This window comes from Cydia fagiglandana, chromosome 24 (genome assembly GCF_963556715.1).
Source record: "Cydia fagiglandana chromosome 24, ilCydFagi1.1, whole genome shotgun sequence".
In the NCBI taxonomy this organism is placed as follows: domain Eukaryota; kingdom Metazoa; phylum Arthropoda; class Insecta; order Lepidoptera; family Tortricidae; genus Cydia; species Cydia fagiglandana.
This window is the reverse complement of record NC_085955.1, coordinates 10,085,483-10,103,969: the sequence shown is the minus strand read 5'-3', so window position 1 is coordinate 10,103,969 and position 18,487 is coordinate 10,085,483. Positions and strand designations below refer to the sequence as shown.

Below are 18,487 nucleotides of genomic sequence, written 5' to 3'. Positions count from 1 at the left end.
ATGGCAAATGGACCAGAGTGGATCATTTTCATGTTGGAGTTAGGGCGGGCTAATCTAGTGTTGGGTCGTAAGTTTGATGGACGAGTGTACTGTGGGAAAAGGGAAATGTTGCTTTTTACGAAAGTGCTTACTTCTAAAATGTACAACGACGGCATAGTTAAGATGTTATGTTGAATTAAGTACTCCTTGCAACTTGTCATAATATCTATGTTTGCTATGATTCGAAGGCACCGTTTTAGAAGTAAAAATAATTTTATTGCATCAGAACTATTGCCCCATAGGACTATGCCATACTGTAGCCATGCGTGTGCATATGCGTAGTAGGCACACAGGGCTGTCTTTTCGATAAGGATAACGATGGCGTGTTGTATTTAAATAATAGGCATAGCGTTAATATTATTTTATGGCTCCTCTACACGATGGGCCAACGCCGCCCACTCCAAGGGACGCAGCCATGCGGTAGAATGAGATAGCAATATCGCTTGCTCCCTCTAACGCATAAATGCGTCCCTTGGAGTGGCCGGCGTTGGCCCATCGTGTAGAGGAGCCATTAGACACATTTACACTTAGGTACTAATGCAAAGTATACTTGGTCAAGCAGATCTTGTCAATAGAAAAAGGCGGCAAATTTGAAAGATGTAGGCGCGAAGAGATATCGTTCCATAGAAAATTTGAATTTCGCGCCTTTTTTTACTGATAATATTTGCTTGACCAGCTATAACTTCGAGACTGAAACGCATTATTAGGTACACTGTTTTATTTTCTAATTATTTTTTACCACATTTTAATTATCATTATGTTGGTTAAACATTTTCTGGAATGTATAAGAAAATAACGCTCAAACGTCAATTTATTTGTAGAGTAAGATCAAAGAAAGTCTGTAGCGCTAGATAAAATTTGACAACACCACAGAAAATAGATTAAATGTGACGTCCCACGAGTAAAGGTGCCTTATGGCGGTTGGCGCTTACGCTATTATTAACGTCGCTCCAATATTACTGCGGCGCTATGTGACGAAAGCGCCAGCCGCCATAAGTTACCTTTTATCGTGGAACGTCACAAATTGTCTTGATACTTGTGAAATTTCTACAATATTTACTCTATGAAAAATTTAAGCCGTGCATTAAATAAATTTAATTCCAACAATAGATGTCACTATTAATATGTATACTCATTTTTATAAATAATATTGGGAGAATGTGGCATTTGGCTTCATCAAAATTATTGACCTTTTGTAATATCCGCGACGGCCTAGCGGTAAATAGGTACACAGGGCCTACCGAGAACACCGAAGTTCGCAAATTGCGGGCATCTTTCTCTTTTACTCCCATTAATTATAAATATTATACGGGTTGTTGGATATCCGTCGTAGGCAGTGCAAGCTAGACGCGTATACGTCCGTGTAAGACGTGTTCATGTATAAAACACTAACCCATCGACATTATCCAGACTATCCCGTGTGCGTTCGTGGACGTGTATATCCGTCGTAGCTGAGTAGTACAGGAAGTGTTTAATATAAAACACTAAAGACTGGTTTTCCTAGGATAGCGGTGCCGTCATATAGCGGCCGCCTCCATACTAAATAATACGGCTAAATATGGATGTCGTAGTATTTGTATGGAGACGGCCGCTATATGATGGCTAGGAAACTAGAGCATAAGCCCCCAATGTAACAGCGTACCTACATCTATCCGCCGTATGTTGCGAGTTGGACGTGTATATCCGTCGCTGGCTGAGTAGTACAGGAAGTGTTTAATATAAAACACTAACCCACCAACGTACCAGCGTACCTACATCTATCCGCCGTATGTTGCGAGTTGGACGTGTATATCCGTCGCTGGCTGAGTAGTACAGGAAGTGTTTAATATAAAACACTAACCCCCCAAAACAGCGTACCTACATCTATCCGCCGTATGTTGCGAGTTGGACGTGTATATCCATCGCTGGCTGAGTAGTACAGGAAGTGTTTAATATAAAACACTAACCCACCAACGTAACAGCGTAGCTACATCTATCCGCCGTATGTTGCGAGTTGGACGTGTATATCCGTCGGAAGGGTTTAGTCGGGCAGCCAGTGGCCGGCGCGCCAGAGGAGGCAGTGAGGGCCGCTGTATGAGGTATTCGTGCTCGATGTGTTAGGCTGCCAACAAATAGGTCATACAATATACAATAATACAGCTCTTTTAAACTAACGACAGCGTTTATTGGGAAAGAAATTAAACTTTTTTAACGCATTCACTGCCAGGGGGCGTGGCCTAGGAACAAACTTGTGTGACGGTGGTCGGGGGCAGTGAACGTGTTAAACTAACGACAGCGTCAGAGTCAATAGACATTTTCACAAACGATCGCCGGCCAGCATTTAGATAACAAAACAAACGACTAAGGTGTAGTTTTTACCTAAACCATGGATTAAATATAAATGGAAAAATTCACAAGTTCTTTTCAAAGTGCGTTTTTTTTTTCGTTTATTTCCGATTAAAACGTTGACATTGACATTGAGACATTGACAAGTGACATTGTTTTTTTCCGAATAAAACTTAAAAAAAAATGGCTTTTAGAAAAAAAACGTGAATTTTTCCGGGTTTGTTCAACCCTGGTCTCGTGTTTGTAGTTCCCTTACCTGTTGCGGGGCATAGCGGTGCAGCAGCGGACGGTACCCTGTGCCCAGAGTCGCCAGCATGGCGGCCTGCGAGCGGTGCGGGTACAGCGGCACTATCGACGTCACCTGCACACACATGTAACGATGGTCTCGTGTGTGTAGTCCTTACCTGTTGCGGGGCATAGCGGTGCAACAGCGGACGGTACCCTGTGCCCAGAGTCGCCAGCATGGCGGCCTGCGAGCCGCGGTGCGGGTACAGCAGCACTATCGACGTCACCTGCACACACACATGTAACGATGGTCTCGTGTGTGTAGTCCTTACCTGTTGCGGGGCATAGCGGTGCAACAGCGGACGGTACCCTGTGCCCAGAGTCGCCAGCATGGCGGCCTGCGAGCCGCGGTGCGGGTACAGCAGCACTATCGACGTCACCTGCACACACACATGTAACGATGGTCTCGTGTGTGTAGTCCTTACCTGTTGCGGGGCATAGCGGTGCAACAGCGGACGGTACCCTGTGCCCAGAGTCGCCAGCATGGCGGCCTGCGAGCCGCGGTGCGGGTACAGCAGCACTATCGACGTCACCTGCACACACGCATGTAACGATGGTCTCGTGTGTGTAGTCCTTACCTGTTGCGGGGCATAGCGGTGCAACAGCGGACGGTACCCTGTGCCCAGAGTCGCCAGCATGGCGGCCTGCGAGCCGCGGTGCGGGTACAGCAGCACTATCGACGTCACCTGCGCACACACATGTAACGATGGTCTCGTGTGTGTAGTCCTTACCTGTTGCGGGGCATAGCGGTGCAACAGCGGACGGTACCCTGTGCCCAGAGTCGCCAGCATGGCGGCCTGCGAGCGGTGCGGGTACAGCGGCACTATCGACGTCACCTGCCAACACACATGTAACGATGGTGTCGTGTGTGTAGTCCTTACCTGTTGCGGGGCATAGCGGTGCAACAGCGGACGGTACCCTGTGCCCAGAGTCGCCAGCATGGTGGCCTGCGAGCCGCGGTGCGGGTACAGCGGCACTATCGACGTCACCTGCCAACACATGTAACGATGGTCTCGTGTGTTCCTTACCTGTTGCGGGGCATAGCGGTGCAACAGCGGACGGTACCCTGTGCCCAGAGTCGCCAGCATGGCGGCCTGCGAGCCGCGGTGCGGGTACAGCGGCACTATCGACGTCACCTGCACACACACATGTAACGATGGTCTCGTGTGTTCCTTACCTGTTGCGGGGCATAGCGGTGCAACAGCGGACGGTACCCTGTGCCCAGAGTCGCCAGCATGGCGGCCTGCGAGCCGCGGTGCGGGTACAGCGGCACTATCGACGTCACCTGCCGACACATGTAACGATGGAAACTTTACTTTCGTATACAGCGAAGCGTAAAAAATATGGAAAATTACTGTCTTGGGCAAGACACGCTCTTAAAAAAAAACTTTTGAACTCCAAACGGCGCATCCGTTTGCCGTGCCACTGACGTCACGGGGGTAAAATCTAGTTTTCTGAATAGATTCTCTTTAAATAACGATCGACGTCAAATGCAGTCTGTGGCGACGTTGTCATGTTGACGTCAATTGCCGTCTGTGGCGTTCGAAAGGTTAACAAATACTTACGCTTCGGATTAACAAATGACATTATGACAAGCAAAAGTCACTAAGTACCACCACAAATTCATATAGTGAACCATATTAGTACTAAAAGAAGGTAAATTTTTGTTAAATTTTTTTTTAGTTATTAGTGAGTTTTGCTTGTCACCTGACGAACAACGTCTGTGGGGGGTCAGACACTCACGCTCTCCTCGTAGGGCCGGAACACGGCGAGCGGGCGCAGGCTGGCGCACGCGCACACGATGAGGACGCCCCACGCCGTGCCCACGTACAGCGACCCCCCCAGCGCCGCCACCGCCGTCACCTGACGAACAACGTCCGTGGGGGGTCAGACACTCACGCTCTCCTCGTAGGGCCGGAACACGGCGAGCGGCCGCAGGCTGGCGCACGCGCACACGATGAGGACGCCCCACGCCGTGCCCACGTACAGCGACCCCCCCAGCGCCGCCACCGCCGTCACCTGACGAACAACGTCTGTGGGGGGTCAGACACTCACGCTCTCCTCGTAGGGCCGGAACACGGCGAGCGGCCGCAGGCTGGCGCACGCGCACACGATGAGGACGCCCCACGCCGTGCCCACGTACAGCGACCCCCCCAGCGCCGCCACCGCCGTCACCTGACGAACAACGTCCGTGGGGGGTCAGACACTCACGCTCTCCTCGTAGGGCCGGAACACGGCGAGCGGCCGCAGGCTGGCGCACGCGCACACGATGAGGACGCCCCACGCCGTGCCCACGTACAGCGACCCCCCCAGCGCCGCCACCGCCGTCACCTGACGAACAACGTCTGTGGGGGGTCAGACACTCACGCTCTCCTCGTAGGGCCGGAACACGGCGAGCGGGCGCAGGCTGGCGCACGCGCACACGATGAGGACGCCCCACGCCGTGCCCACGTACAGCGACCCCCCCAGCGCCGCCACCGCCGTCACCTGGCGAACAACGTCTGTGGGGGGTCAGACACTCACGCTCTCCTCGTAGGGCCGGAACACGGCGAGCGGGCGCAGGCTGGCGCACGCGCACACGATGAGGACGCCCCACGCCGTGCCCACGTACAGCGACCCCCCCAGCGCCGCCAACGCCGTCACCTGGCGAACAACGTCCGTGGGGGGTCAGACACTCACGCTCTCCTCGTAGGGCCGGAACACGGCGAGCGGGCGCAGGCTGGCGCACGCGCACACGATGAGGACGCCCCACGCCGTGCCCACGTACAGCGACCCCCCCAGCGCCGCCACCGCCGTCACCTGACGAACAACGTCCGTGGGGGGTCAGACACTCACGCTCTCCTCGTAGGGCCGGAACACGGCGAGCGGGCGCAGGCTGGCGCACGCGCACACGATGAGGACGCCCCACGCCGTGCCCACGTACAGCGACCCCCCCAGCGCCGCCACCGCCGTCACCTGGCGAACAACGTCTGTGGGGGGTCAGACACTCACGCTCTCCTCGTAGGGCCGGAACACGGCGAGCGGGCGCAGGCTGGCGCACGCGCACACGATGAGGACGCCCCACGCCGTGCCCACGTACAGCGACCCCCCCAGCGCCGCCACCGCCGTCACCTGACGAACAACGTCTGTGGGGGGTCAGACACTCACGCTCTCCTCGTAGGGCCGGAACACGGCGAGCGGGCGCAGGCTGGCGCACGCGCACACGATGAGGACGCCCCACGCCGTGCCCACGTACAGCGACCCCCCCAGCGCCGCCACCGCCGTCACCTGACGAACAACGTCTGTGGGGGGTCAGACACTCACGCTCTCCTCGTAGGGCCGGAACACGGCGAGCGGGCGCAGGCTGGCGCACGCGCACACGATGAGGACGCCCCACGCCGTGCCCACGTACAGCGACCCCCCCAGCGCCGCCAACGCCGTCACCTGACGAACAACGTCTGTGGGGGGTCAGACACTCACGCTCTCCTCGTAGGGCCGGAACACGGCGAGCGGGCGCAGGCTGGCGCACGCGCACACGATGAGGACGCCCCACGCCGTGCCCACGTACAGCGACCCCCCCAGCGCCGCCACCGCCGTCACCTGACGAACAACGTCTGTGGGGGGTCAGACACTCACGCTCTCCTCGTAGGGCCGGAACACGGCGAGCGGGCGCAGGCTGGCGCACGCGCACACGATGAGGACGCCCCACGCCGTGCCCACGTACAGCGACCCCCCCAGCGCCGCCACCGCCGTCACCTGACGAACAACGTCTGTGGGGGGTCAGACACTCACGCTCTCCTCGTAGGGCCGGAACACGGCGAGCGGGCGCAGGCTGGCGCACGCGCACACGATGAGGACGCCCCACGCCGTGCCCACGTACAGCGACCCCCCCAGCGCCGCCACCGCCGTCACCTGGCGAACAACGTCTGTGGGGGGTCAGACACTCACGCTCTCCTCGTAGGGCCGGAACACGGCGAGCGGGCGCAGGCTGGCGCACGCGCACACGATGAGGACGCCCCACGCCGTGCCCACGTACAGCGACCCGCCCAGCGCCGCCAACGCCGTCACCTGACGAACAACCATAGAATAAGTCATAGTATTATCCTCTAGCCGTACAAACGTCAAACCTTGCCAAGCAAAATGAAACTTTATTTTGTCAACACAAAGTTCAAATTATAATGGAACAGGAGACCTTTTTATAGGTCTCTGGGCGGCTAGAGGTTATCATACAGAACGGCCACGCACCGCCCCGCCCCGACTTGCGTTACCTCGCCCCGCGACATGAATCTGGCGGACTTCTGGCGTCCTCTCAGTAAAGCGACTTACCCACACATACACAACGACGCGTGTACAGACGTGCCGCGCACACATATAAACGCAAATTGATTTATGATGTATGGCGTGTCCGCCCTGTGAAACAACCATCTGAGATGGTAGTTGCGCACTGTGTTTTCCCACTACCGGGCACATATTAGTATAGATATCAAAGAAAATACAGTGTATAGAGAGTTACTGTCGTAGTCTGTTGGCGACTGCGGACCGACCACTGGTACACGCATACTTACCCGGCCCAGGTGCTCGCCGGGCCGCGAGTCCAGCGCGAGCGACTGTAAGCTCTCACTACACGGCACGAGCTTGCTGCAGTCTAGACGGGCAGTCTGTTGGCGACTGCGGACCGACCACTGGTACACGCATACTCCTGTAATATGAAGACAACTTACCCGGCCCAGGTGCTCGCCAGGCCGCGAGTCCAGCGCGAGCGACTGTAAGCTCTCACTACACGGCACGAGCTTGCTGCAGTCTAGACGGGCAGTCTGTTGGCGACTGCGGACCGACCACTGGTACACGCATACTCCTGTAATATGAAGACAACTTACCCGGCCCAGGTGCTCGCCGGGCCGCGAGTCCAGCGCGAGCGACTGTAAGCTCTCACTACACGGCACGAGCTTGCTGCAGTCTAGACGGGCAGTCTGTTGGCGACTGCGGACCGACCACTGGTACACGCATACTCCTGTAATATGAAGACAACTTACCCGGCCCAGGTGCTCGCCGGGCCGCGAGTCCAGCGCGAGCGACTGTAAGCTCTCACTACACGGCACAAGCTTGCTGCAGTCTAGGCGGGCAGTCTGTTGGCGACTGCGGACCGACCACTGGTACACGCATACTCCTGTAGTATGAAGACAACTTACCCGGCCCAGGTGCTCGCCGGGCCGCGAGTCCAGCGCGAGCGACTGTAAGCTCTCACTACACGGCACGAGCTTGCTGCAGTCTAGACGGGCAGTCTGTTGGCGACTGCGGACCGACCACTGGTACACGCATACTCCTGTAATATGAAGACAACTTACCCGGCCCAGGTGCTCGCCGGGCCGCGAGTCCAGCGCGAGCGACTGTAAGCTCTCACTACACGGCACAAGCTTGCTGCAGTCTAGACGGGCAGTCTGTTGGCGACTGCGGACCGACCACTGGTACACGCATACTCCTGTAATATGAAGACAACTTACCCGGCCCAGGTGCTCGCCGGGCCGTGAGTCAAGCGCGAGCGACTGCAAGCTCTCACTACACGGTACAAGCTTGCTGCAGTCTAGACGGGCAGTCTGTTGGCGACTGCGGACCGACCACTGGTACACGCATACTCCTGTAATATGAAGACAACTTACCCGGCCCAGGTGCTCGCCAGGCCGCGAGTCCAGCGCGAGCGACTGTAAGCTCTCACTACACGGCACGAGCTTGCTGCAGTCTAGACGGGCAGTCTGTTGGCGACTGCGGACCGACCACTGGTACACGCATACTCCTGTAATATGAAGACAACTTACCCGGCCCAGGTGCTCGCCGGGCCGTGAGTCAAGCGCGAGCGACTGCAAGCTCTCACTACACGGTACAAGCTTGCTGCAGTCTAGACGGGCAGTCTGTTGGCGACTGCGGACCGACCACTGGTACACGCATACTCCTGTAATATGAAGACAACTTACCCGGCCCAGGTGCTCGCCGGGCCGCGAGTCAAGCGCGAGCGACTGTAAGCTCTCACTACACGGCACGAGCTTGCTGCAGTCTAGACGGGCAGTCTGTTGGCGACTGCGGACCGACCACTGGTACACGCATACTCCTGAAATATAAATAAAATAAATATCTGGGGACATCTTACACAGATCATCCTAGCCCCAAACTAAGCAAAGCTTGTACTATGGGTGCTAGGCGACGATATACATACATATAATATACATAGAAAACACCCACGACTCAGTAACATATATTTGTGTTCATCACATAAATAAATGCCCTTACCGGGATTCGAACCCAGGACCGTCGGCTTCACAGGCAGGGTCACTACAGAAGAATATAATACTCACTAGGAGAAGAACGATAACTCCATACAAAAAAATGTCCCCTTCAAAAGTTCGTTTATACTACTAGCGCTCGGTAGGATACCATTGTAATTAGAATTGACAACCCGTTTAGCCTAGCGCCCCTAGCGGGTATTGGCAGTAATCCAGTTCAGGAAGCTAATGGTCCTGGGTTCGAATCCCGGAGAGGGAATTTCTTTTTGTATTATTTTATTTTTTGTTGGGGTCAGGTTTTTAAGAGCCCATCAACGTGCACACTAGCGCCACTGCTGAATACATTAAACTAATTTTTATGTTACTGGATTCGTCAACCTACCCGTGCATAACTAAAGCGGCCGTTTTTGTTATGAGCTCATAGATTGACGAAATCAGCAACATAAAAACTAGTTTGATGTATTCAAAAGGTACTTAAATACACAATACCTACAGTCAGTAGCGGCCACTTTTTTAAATACCTGTAAAATTTAAATTTAACTTAAATAATCACGATTATTTATTTTAGCAGTGTTGCTAGTGTGCACGTTGTTGGGCTCTTAAATTAGCATATCACAAATAAATAAAGAAATACGTTATAAGATAATGATTAGGTACTATATTTAAAAATTCGTCAAATATAAAAGGTTACAAAAAGTTACGTATTATTAAGATATAAATATTTTCATTCCTATTAGGATTAGTGTATATATGTTAGGAGCAATACATATGAATACATACATTGATATGGCAAATGGTTACAAGTTGTTATTACATCTATCCGGTTATCGGACATTTCTGCTCCACAGCTCCACGCAGCGTTCTTGGTCAGCGGAAAACTAGTCTGTATATGCAGCAGATACGTGCCCTTTGAGCTTTTTCCAAGAAATCATATGACGGGCCAGGATTATATTATTATCTCACGCTCAAGCCATGATTCACTTTCTAAAACAAAATAGTCACAAATTAAACAATATAATCTAACTTCCTAATTACTAACGTCGCTAATTCCTAAGGTCTAAATTTACCAGCTTACTCGTAAACAATTTTAAAAACGGTTTTACATCTATGATGAATTTAGATTATAATTTCGGACGCGATATAGCGTCCGCGGGACTTACGGGGATAGTAAGATTAAATTATTATTTTTGGATTTGGTAATTAGTACGCTCATTTTTATTTAAAGATTGATATATTTCTTACCTTGAAATTATCGCTGTTTCTGGTTTACTACAACGGTTTCCACACACACATTAGGGCTTTTCATAATCCGGATAAGAATTGTTGATGAAGTCGCCATTGCCGGATACATAATACAGCAAGGAAGGAAGAGCGACAACGGTTTAAATTTAACTAAGTCTGTGCGAAGACGCATTTAGATATGTTGCTCGTACATATGAATATTTTTATTTTGAAATTAATAGGTAAATAAATATATTTCAAGTGAATAAATCGTTTTATATGAAAATTTATATTTTTGGCGTTAAATTACTTAAATGACAGCATTGACATTACAGACTTTTGTCTTGTCTATGTTCTTACCGGCCAGACTCAAATCAAGGCCTATCAAAGAGGCCTATTGACAAAGATTTTTTTTTAAATTTTATCAAGGAGGGTAGAAGCACGTCTACCCTTCATAGATTTTATGAACATAGACAAAGACAAAACGGAAATAGATAATAATTTACATATTTCAAAAAATAAATAATAATTTACATATGACTTTGACTACTTCATAAAATACAAATCAAAATATATTTGATAAAATAATTGGATTTGTTCCTAGAAATCGTATAGACAAAGCCAGTTCTAGCAATGTTGCTGTAGTAAAATATTTTTATGGTAATTACTGGCAATACAGCTCTAGAAACGGAGCACACATGTACAATTATGAAGGGTCACGTCATTCCAAGGAAGTCAATAGGCCTTGGTCACTACCCACTAGGCCAGACCGGTCGTCGAACGATATGCACGTACATTTATACCACATTTCTTTTACCTTGACAATATATGATTTTACAAGGCTTTTTCACCACGTAATCCTTAACCTTTTGAACGCCAAACGGCGCATCCATTTGCCGCCACTGACGCCACGGGGGTAAAATGTAGTTTTGTGAATAAATAATGCCAACCTAAAGTGGGGTGTTTTTTCGTAGATTTTCATCAAAAAACTATCGACGTCAAATGCAGTCTTTGGCGTCGTTGTCACGATTTTGAGTTGACGTCAATTGCCGTCTGTGGCGTTCAAAAGGTTAATGAATAATGTCGCTTATTTTCCAATGTAAAATACAATTTCTAAACATTATATTATTTATTTTCAAACAGTTTTCTAGTTTTTTTAGCACAAAATATGGATGTATTAGCCCAAGACATTCTTTACTGGTTTACAGAGAGATATGCTAAGGAAACAATAAAATAAATCTGAAGTATATACACGCTGTAACATGAGGAACCCGAATAATTTTAACCACGCATTTCTGAGGTCAAACGAAGAAAAAAATGTAATATGAGTTTACATCAATTTTGCCAAAAAAAAAATTTTTTTGTTTTGTTTTTTCAATTTTTTGAATGTATTTATTTGTACATAAAAAATAAATGTTATTGGTAAACTTGTTACTTAAAATTGATTTTTTCATTCTTTTTCCTAAAACCTTTTTGCAAACTTTTTACTTGTCACTTTTTGACATCTATCAATAAGGATATTTAGACTACGTCCCATAGCAGCAACATTACCATCAAAAAGGCCTTTTACACTATGTAACAACAAAAACTTGTTTTTATTTAAATTAATATTATCTCTGAAACTAGGCGTTTATTAAAAAAAGTTTATAGGACATTTTTGTCTCTAAATATGATCAGGAATACGATGTTAAAATTATTCGGTTTACTCATGTTACACCGTGTATTTAAAGAAACAAATAAATATAAAATATAATGACCCTTCCGCATTCGAGTTTTTCACTAGATGACAGCACCGTGGCGAGAGGTCTAGCTGTCATAATCCACCAAGCATGTTTAACCATGTTTTTTTTTTTTGGTGGATTTTGACAACATCTGTCAAAAAGACATCTCGTCACGGTGCTGCCATCTAGTGAAAATCTCGATCGCGGAAACCCTCATTAACCTGTCGGATCCCAAGACTCAAATCTGAGCCACAAAGGTCAGTGACCTTTCATACAAACAACATTTTTTTTGTATGAAAAGTCACTAACCCTTTGTGGCCCAGACTTCAGCCGTGGGATCCGACAGGTTAACATATAAGTAACAAGGGTTATTTAATAATAAATGTACTCATGTGGGATGTTGACACGACGATCATTGTTCCTATAGTCGTGTTAGCGAACGGTCTCATAGCGAAGAGTCTCGACCACCACCTAGAGAGACTCTCGCTGGGTGGTTGGATCAAGGGTCAGATGCAGAAGGCGGTAATTTTGGACACGGCGCGTATAGTACGTCGGTTCCTCACTCTGCGGCCCTGACCACCGGCAGCTTGGACCCTGCCCCGCTGCCGGCGGCACCCTAGGTTAGGTTTTTTATAATGTGTTTATATATTTTTGTAATGTTTTGTAAGTGTTGTAAAATCCTAACCTAAGACCCTAATTGAATAAAGGAAATGTACTGACCAGGTTCAGAGTAGAGGGCAACGTAGGGCTCCTCAGGGCTGGCGGCTAGTAACGTGATACGAGGGGTCGCCGGCAGAGGCTCGGCCCCGCACACACCGGTAGCGGACACGGCGTATGTATATAGACCGGACCCGCCCGCCCAGATCTCGAACCTGTTAACATAAATAAATAATAGTAAATAATAGTACTAGGTACAGAAGACTCACTCTCTAACAAAACGCGTCTGTTACGATCAGGACAGATATGGCCGCTAGGTGGCGACAGCGTCACGCGCGGCTTATGGCTAGCCACAATAATTGGTGTGCTGATGTACTTTTGCCTACCTGTAGCAAAGCAACGAAATCGCGGAGTGAGCCACGCCTGTCATAACGTTATTCCACAGACCACATCTACTACTATGCCTCGTTTTTTAGCATTAGAAAGAAGGTAAACAATCTTGATGTGTCTTTTAATTGAAAAACACATTTTAGAAATATGTTACGGCAAATATGTAACAAATTTTAAATCTAATACGATCATTTATATTCTTCTGCTTTCATAAGTAATAGTTACTGTTTTTTAATAATATCGCTTACCTTCTTTCAAGTTCTTTCTAATGCTAAAAAAAACGAACTATAGAGATGCACCGGATACTCGATTACTATCAGCTATCCGGCCGTATACCGGATAATGACCTACTATCCGGCCGGATACCGGATAGTAACTCTGCTTGATTTCGGAGTAAACAAATTGGATTTAAGAAACAGTCAGTGTCATATCGTACTCGTTTACTATGTCAAAACCATTTCAACATCCACTCACTTGCACACGCACTCATTTCAAACCTAGAGATGAGTCCGCGCCAACGTTCTTCTCAAAACCTGCACAATGCGCACCTAAAAAACCTAAATGTAGGTATAGTTCTGCCGGCCGAATATTCGGCGGCCGGAAACCGAATATTCGGCGGCCGGATACCGAATATTCGGCCGATTGTTACGCCGAACATCCAAACAACTATCCGTTGCATCTCTAATTCTAACAATGCACAGTCCAGTTAAATTAGTCAAATCGAGATAGTGAGACCATTAAAACAGTATAGAACACGCACTGTATTAGAACCTTGTCGCAGTAGAGAGAGCGGGTTAAATATTCAAATTGAAAAAACTAACAGGGGACGGCGATTATTAAATCTATCGTGTCCTGTTACACAAAACTCACCCTTGTGGTGAAGGTACGGCGGCCAGACAGCGTAACTCACTAGCGGTGCCCAACTCAGTGAGCACGAACCCGCCCTCCGCTTCCGCGTCCGCCTCCGCTAGCCCCTCCGAGCGAGGAATAACCTTGAAGTGTTAGACTAAACTAACCCTTGTGGTGAAGGTACGGCGGCCAGACAGCACAGCTCACTAGCGGTGCCTAACTCAGTGAGCACGAACCCGCCCTCCGCTTCCGCTTCCGCCTCCGCCACCTCCCGCTCCGAGCGGACGAGGAATAACCTGCAATTTAATCAGTGTCAGCGTTCGTAGTTCTAGATATTCAAGGACTACTTAGGGCACACTGAAAATTCCTGGACTAGACTTAGAAAAAATAAGTCGTCTCATATATCAGAATCTAGAAATTTTCAGTATGGCCCACGTAATAAAAATATAATAAGTCTTTCAGGTTTATACATAATAAATAGAAATAACTCGTTAGTGTCCATATTTGCTATTTGCAAGACGACCGGTCTGCCCTAGTGGGTGACACTACATGTGAAGCCGATGGCCCAGAGCAGAAAACTAGTGCCTACCGCCCATTCTTGGGATTAGTTGCCAAGCGGACCCCAAAAACGAGCCAAAATGCCGGGACAACGCGACATGTATGGACTGACATGGCTATTTGTACGTTACGTACAAATCATGTAGAAATAGCAATACATTTGTCGTGCCCTCCCCCGCAAAAATCGGCAGACTGTTTCGTACAGAAAATGACAGCGATGACATCTCCTTTCTAAATGCTCTAAGGTTATTATTTATTTGTCAAAATCTTTGACTACTGTCAAATCGTTGTTGCTATGTATAGTATTTTATAGTCATTTACTATATAATGAGTAGTAGTAGTAGTAGAAGAGTGAGTGTACCTGCCGCACTGTAGAGCCAGCGCCACCCTGCGCAGCTGCGGCAGCGGCTGCAGAGCTGTCACGGGACTAGGGCCGCCGCCTACGGCCTCCTGCACCTTGCCCGTCCACAGGAGAGCGCAGGTTGACGATCTGTCACACAATAATGTATTTGACAATTTTTTATGAATGACACCACTTGACTTCCTTTCGCGTGCACGACCACAGATTAGATAATCATTTGAATTTCGACAACCCTAAATAGCCGAAAAGGATATTGCCATATATTAGAAAGGGATAGCTCGATTCGACCCTGAACCGCTGTCAAACGTCGGGTTTGTAGGAAGTGTATTCTCTGTACGGCCGTACTGTTAATTATTCTGTGCGTATACCAGGCGTGGCTCACTCCACGATTTCGTCGCTTTGCTACAGGTAGCTAAAAGTACATCCGTTCCACACCAATTTAAGTGGCTAGCCATAAACCGCCCGTGGCGCTGTCGCCACCTAGCGGCCATAACTGTCCTAATCGTAACAGACGCGTTTTGTTAGAGAATGAGTCTTCTGTACGGTAGTACTATTAATTATTCTGTGCCTATGTCGGCGGCCGATCGTAAGATCAGGCAGATTGTAATGTTCCTGTGTAATGTTTTGACGATAGTCACATTAAACCAATATATAGGTAGGATAGGTTCGTTAGGTTGCTTCAGATGCCCGAAGGGCAAACTGCCCAGAAATAGGAGCCCCGCTGTCGACTCAGAGAACGAGTCAAAGATTTTTACGTTTCACGATATGCCTAGGAATTTCACGATATGCCTGATCTTACGATCGGCCGCCGCCACCTATACTTACGAGTAAACAGAGACCCGGCCGGTGTTGTCTCCTCCGGCCCACACGGTGGCGCCGACGCGGCACAGCGCGGTCACCGTCACCGGCACATCGCCGTCTGTCAACATTCACTCTGTGGCTATACTCACGAGTAAACAGAGACCCGGCCGGTGCTGTCTCCAGCCCACACGGTGGCGCCGACGCGGCACAGCGCGGTCACCGTCACCGGCACCGGCACATCGCCGTCTGTCAACATTCACTCTGTGGCTATACTCACGAGTAAACAGAGACCCGGCCGGTGCTGTCTCCGGCCCACACGGTGGCGCCGACGCGGCACAGCGCGGTCACCGTCACCGGCACCGGCACATCGCCGTCTGTCAACATTCACTCTGTGGCTATACTCACGAGTAAACAGAGACCCGGCCGGTGCTGTCTCCAGCCCACACGGTGGCGCCGACGCGGCACAGCGCGGTCACCGTCACCGGCACCGGCACATCGCCGTCTGTCAACATTCACTCTGTGGCTATACTCACGAGTAAACAGAGACCCGGCCGGTGCTGTCTCCGGCCCACACGGTGGCGCCGACGCGGCACAGCGCGGCCACCGTCACCGGCACATCGCCGTCTGTCAACATTCACTCTGTGGCTATACTCACGAGTAAACAGAGACCCGGCCGGTGCTGTCCCCGGCCCACACGGTGGCGCCGACGCGGCACAGCGCGGTCACCGTCACCGGCACATCGCCGTCTGTCAACATTCACTCTGTGGCTATACTCACGAGTAAACAGAGACCCGGCCGGTGTTGTCTCCGGCCCACACGGTGGCGCCGACGCGGCACAGCGCGGTCACCGTCACCGGCACATCGCCGTCTGTCAACATTCACTCTGTGGCTATACTCACGAGTAAACAGAGACCCGGCCGGTGCTGTCCCCGGCCCACACGGTGGCGCCGACGCGGCACAGCGCGGTCACCGTCACCGGCACCGGCACATCGCCGTCTGTCAACATTCACTCTGTGGCTATACTCACGAGTAAACAGAGACCCGGCCGGTGCTGTCTCCGGCCCACACGGTGGCGCCGACGCGGCACAGCGCGGTCACCGTCACCGGCACATCGCCGTCTGTCAACATTCACTCTGTGGCTATACTCACGAGTAAACAGAGACCCGGCCGGTGCTGTCTCCGGCCCACACGGTGGCGCCGACGCGGCACAGCGCGGTCACCGTCACCGGCACATCGCCGTCTGTCAACATTCACTCTGTGGCTATACTCACGAGTAAACAGAGACCCGGCCGGTGCTGTCTCCGGCCCACACGGTGGCGCCGACGCGGCACAGCGCGGTCACCGTCACCGGCACATCGCCGTCTGTCAACATTCACTCTGTGGCTATACTCACGAGTAAACAGAGACCCGGCCGGTGCTGTCCCCGGCCCACACGGTGGCGCCGACGCGGCACAGCGCGGTCACCGTCACCGGCACATCGCCGTCTGTCAACATTCACTCTGTGGCTATACTCACGAGTAAACAGAGACCCGGCCGGTGCTGTCCCCGGCCCACACGGTGGCGCCGACGCGGCACAGCGCGGTCACCGTCACCGGCACATCGCCGTCTGTCAACATTCAAATAACTTTAGTTTCAGTTCAGTTCAGTTACCATGGGCGCCGCCAGGATTACTTTCAGGGAGGTGCATATGTGTAATAGAAGCACTCGATGCCGTCATTTAAGTACGTGTCAATGTTATTAACAAATACTTAATATGCAATTTTATTCAAACAATAACATAATAATGCTGGCGCAGTCAGGTAAAAAATATATATTTTGTATTTTTTCCTACGTGTTTTCTTTCCTGCCAGGGGGGTGCAAGTGCACCCCCTTGCACCCAGCTGCCGGCGCCCATGTCAGTTACTTTACTGGTAAAAAATATTTGACAGGTCACACAGGTACATTTGAAATAAGATAGTTATTACAATTCTAGATAAATAAGTTTATCCACAAGCATATGATTATGTAATAATATTCATAATAACTTATGCAAATACTTGTAAAAAATTAGGAACGCAAGTTTCCGTTTCGTTTTTAGTTTAGTTTGGCATTTTACATTGCAGTAATATCCTCTATTGTGCAAGTTTTTCGGCAGAGGGGTAAGCTGTAAGCTCTTAAAGGCGACTCCAGTTAGTAAATGCTCTAAGGATATATAACCTCTCGCCGCCCATACGCCAAAGCTTGCCAAGCAAAAATAAATTTTATTTTGTCAACAAAAAGTTTAAATTAGAATGGAATAGGAGACCTTTTTATAGGTCTCTGGGTGGCAAGAGGTTATTGTGAATGCCTAACCTGGCGGTACTCGGATAGCGTGTTGCTGCGTGATGTGATGTTCCGTGCACAGCAGCGTGTGTATTCTCTCAGGCTCCCCCCCGCACCACACCTCCCACCCGGGGGCTCCTTCGTCTGCAAAACATCAAGTTATTAACATATGTACGCCTTTTCTGTGTATTATCACTTTGATGGATAACGAATTCAAGATTAATACTTGTATTAAGCACGTCTGTTGGCAATATTAAGGTGGCGACTAACTTGTAACATTTCGGTGTAATGTATCGTTTACGGCGATCGTGTTACATTACAGTTACATTACAGCTACGCGGCGAACGCTCATTTTAGGTGCTCTGTTCATTTGTGCTCCATATTGTTTCAAAATGTCAGACATGGAGGTTGCGTGCGCTTCACTTATTTTACTAAGTTATTGCTATCTAAAAAAAAGAAAGTTTTAAACGATATTCGATAAGTAATTTCATCCGATAATTCTACCCACGCATCGTTTTTTTTTAAACTTATTGAAGTGATCTTGATGCGTGGGATCCCACAGTATTGCCTTATCTCTGTATTTGTCAATAAATGACAAAACTTTCTCTCTATCCCATTCCATTTTCGATGCTTTTTATTGAAAAATCTAGTCCCAAAACAAAATCATGCGAGACGTGCTCTTGCGGCGACTCGTGAACCTGTACTGACTTGTAATGTAACACTCA

The 18,487-nt window shown here is 49.7% G+C and overlaps 1 protein-coding gene across 1 annotated transcript in view; it reads right to left on the bottom strand.

Annotated features, from left to right (window-relative positions):
• Positions 1-1,624: 1,624 nt before the first annotated feature.
• Positions 1,625-18,487, bottom strand: part of LOC134676358 (leucine-rich repeat serine/threonine-protein kinase 1) — a 130,410-nt gene continuing 113,547 nt past the window's right edge. The window contains exons 51-68 of the mRNA XM_063534716.1: positions 17,793-17,906; positions 16,977-17,067; positions 14,661-14,789; positions 13,905-14,037; positions 13,763-13,866; positions 12,566-12,717; positions 8,598-8,731; positions 6,577-6,696; positions 3,827-3,934; positions 3,678-3,785; positions 3,531-3,638; positions 3,381-3,485; positions 3,228-3,335; positions 3,075-3,182; positions 2,922-3,029; positions 2,769-2,876; positions 2,621-2,725; positions 1,625-2,140 (exon numbers count right to left, since the gene is read on the bottom strand). Of these exons, the coding sequence (XP_063390786.1) occupies positions 2,060-2,140; positions 2,621-2,725; positions 2,769-2,876; positions 2,922-3,029; positions 3,075-3,182; positions 3,228-3,335; positions 3,381-3,485; positions 3,531-3,638; positions 3,678-3,785; positions 3,827-3,934; positions 6,577-6,696; positions 8,598-8,731; positions 12,566-12,717; positions 13,763-13,866; positions 13,905-14,037; positions 14,661-14,789; positions 16,977-17,067; positions 17,793-17,906 (2,024 nt within the window). The 3' untranslated portion in view covers positions 1,625-2,059. The remainder of the gene's footprint in view (positions 2,141-2,620; positions 2,726-2,768; positions 2,877-2,921; positions 3,030-3,074; positions 3,183-3,227; positions 3,336-3,380; positions 3,486-3,530; positions 3,639-3,677; positions 3,786-3,826; positions 3,935-6,576; positions 6,697-8,597; positions 8,732-12,565; positions 12,718-13,762; positions 13,867-13,904; positions 14,038-14,660; positions 14,790-16,976; positions 17,068-17,792; positions 17,907-18,487) is intronic.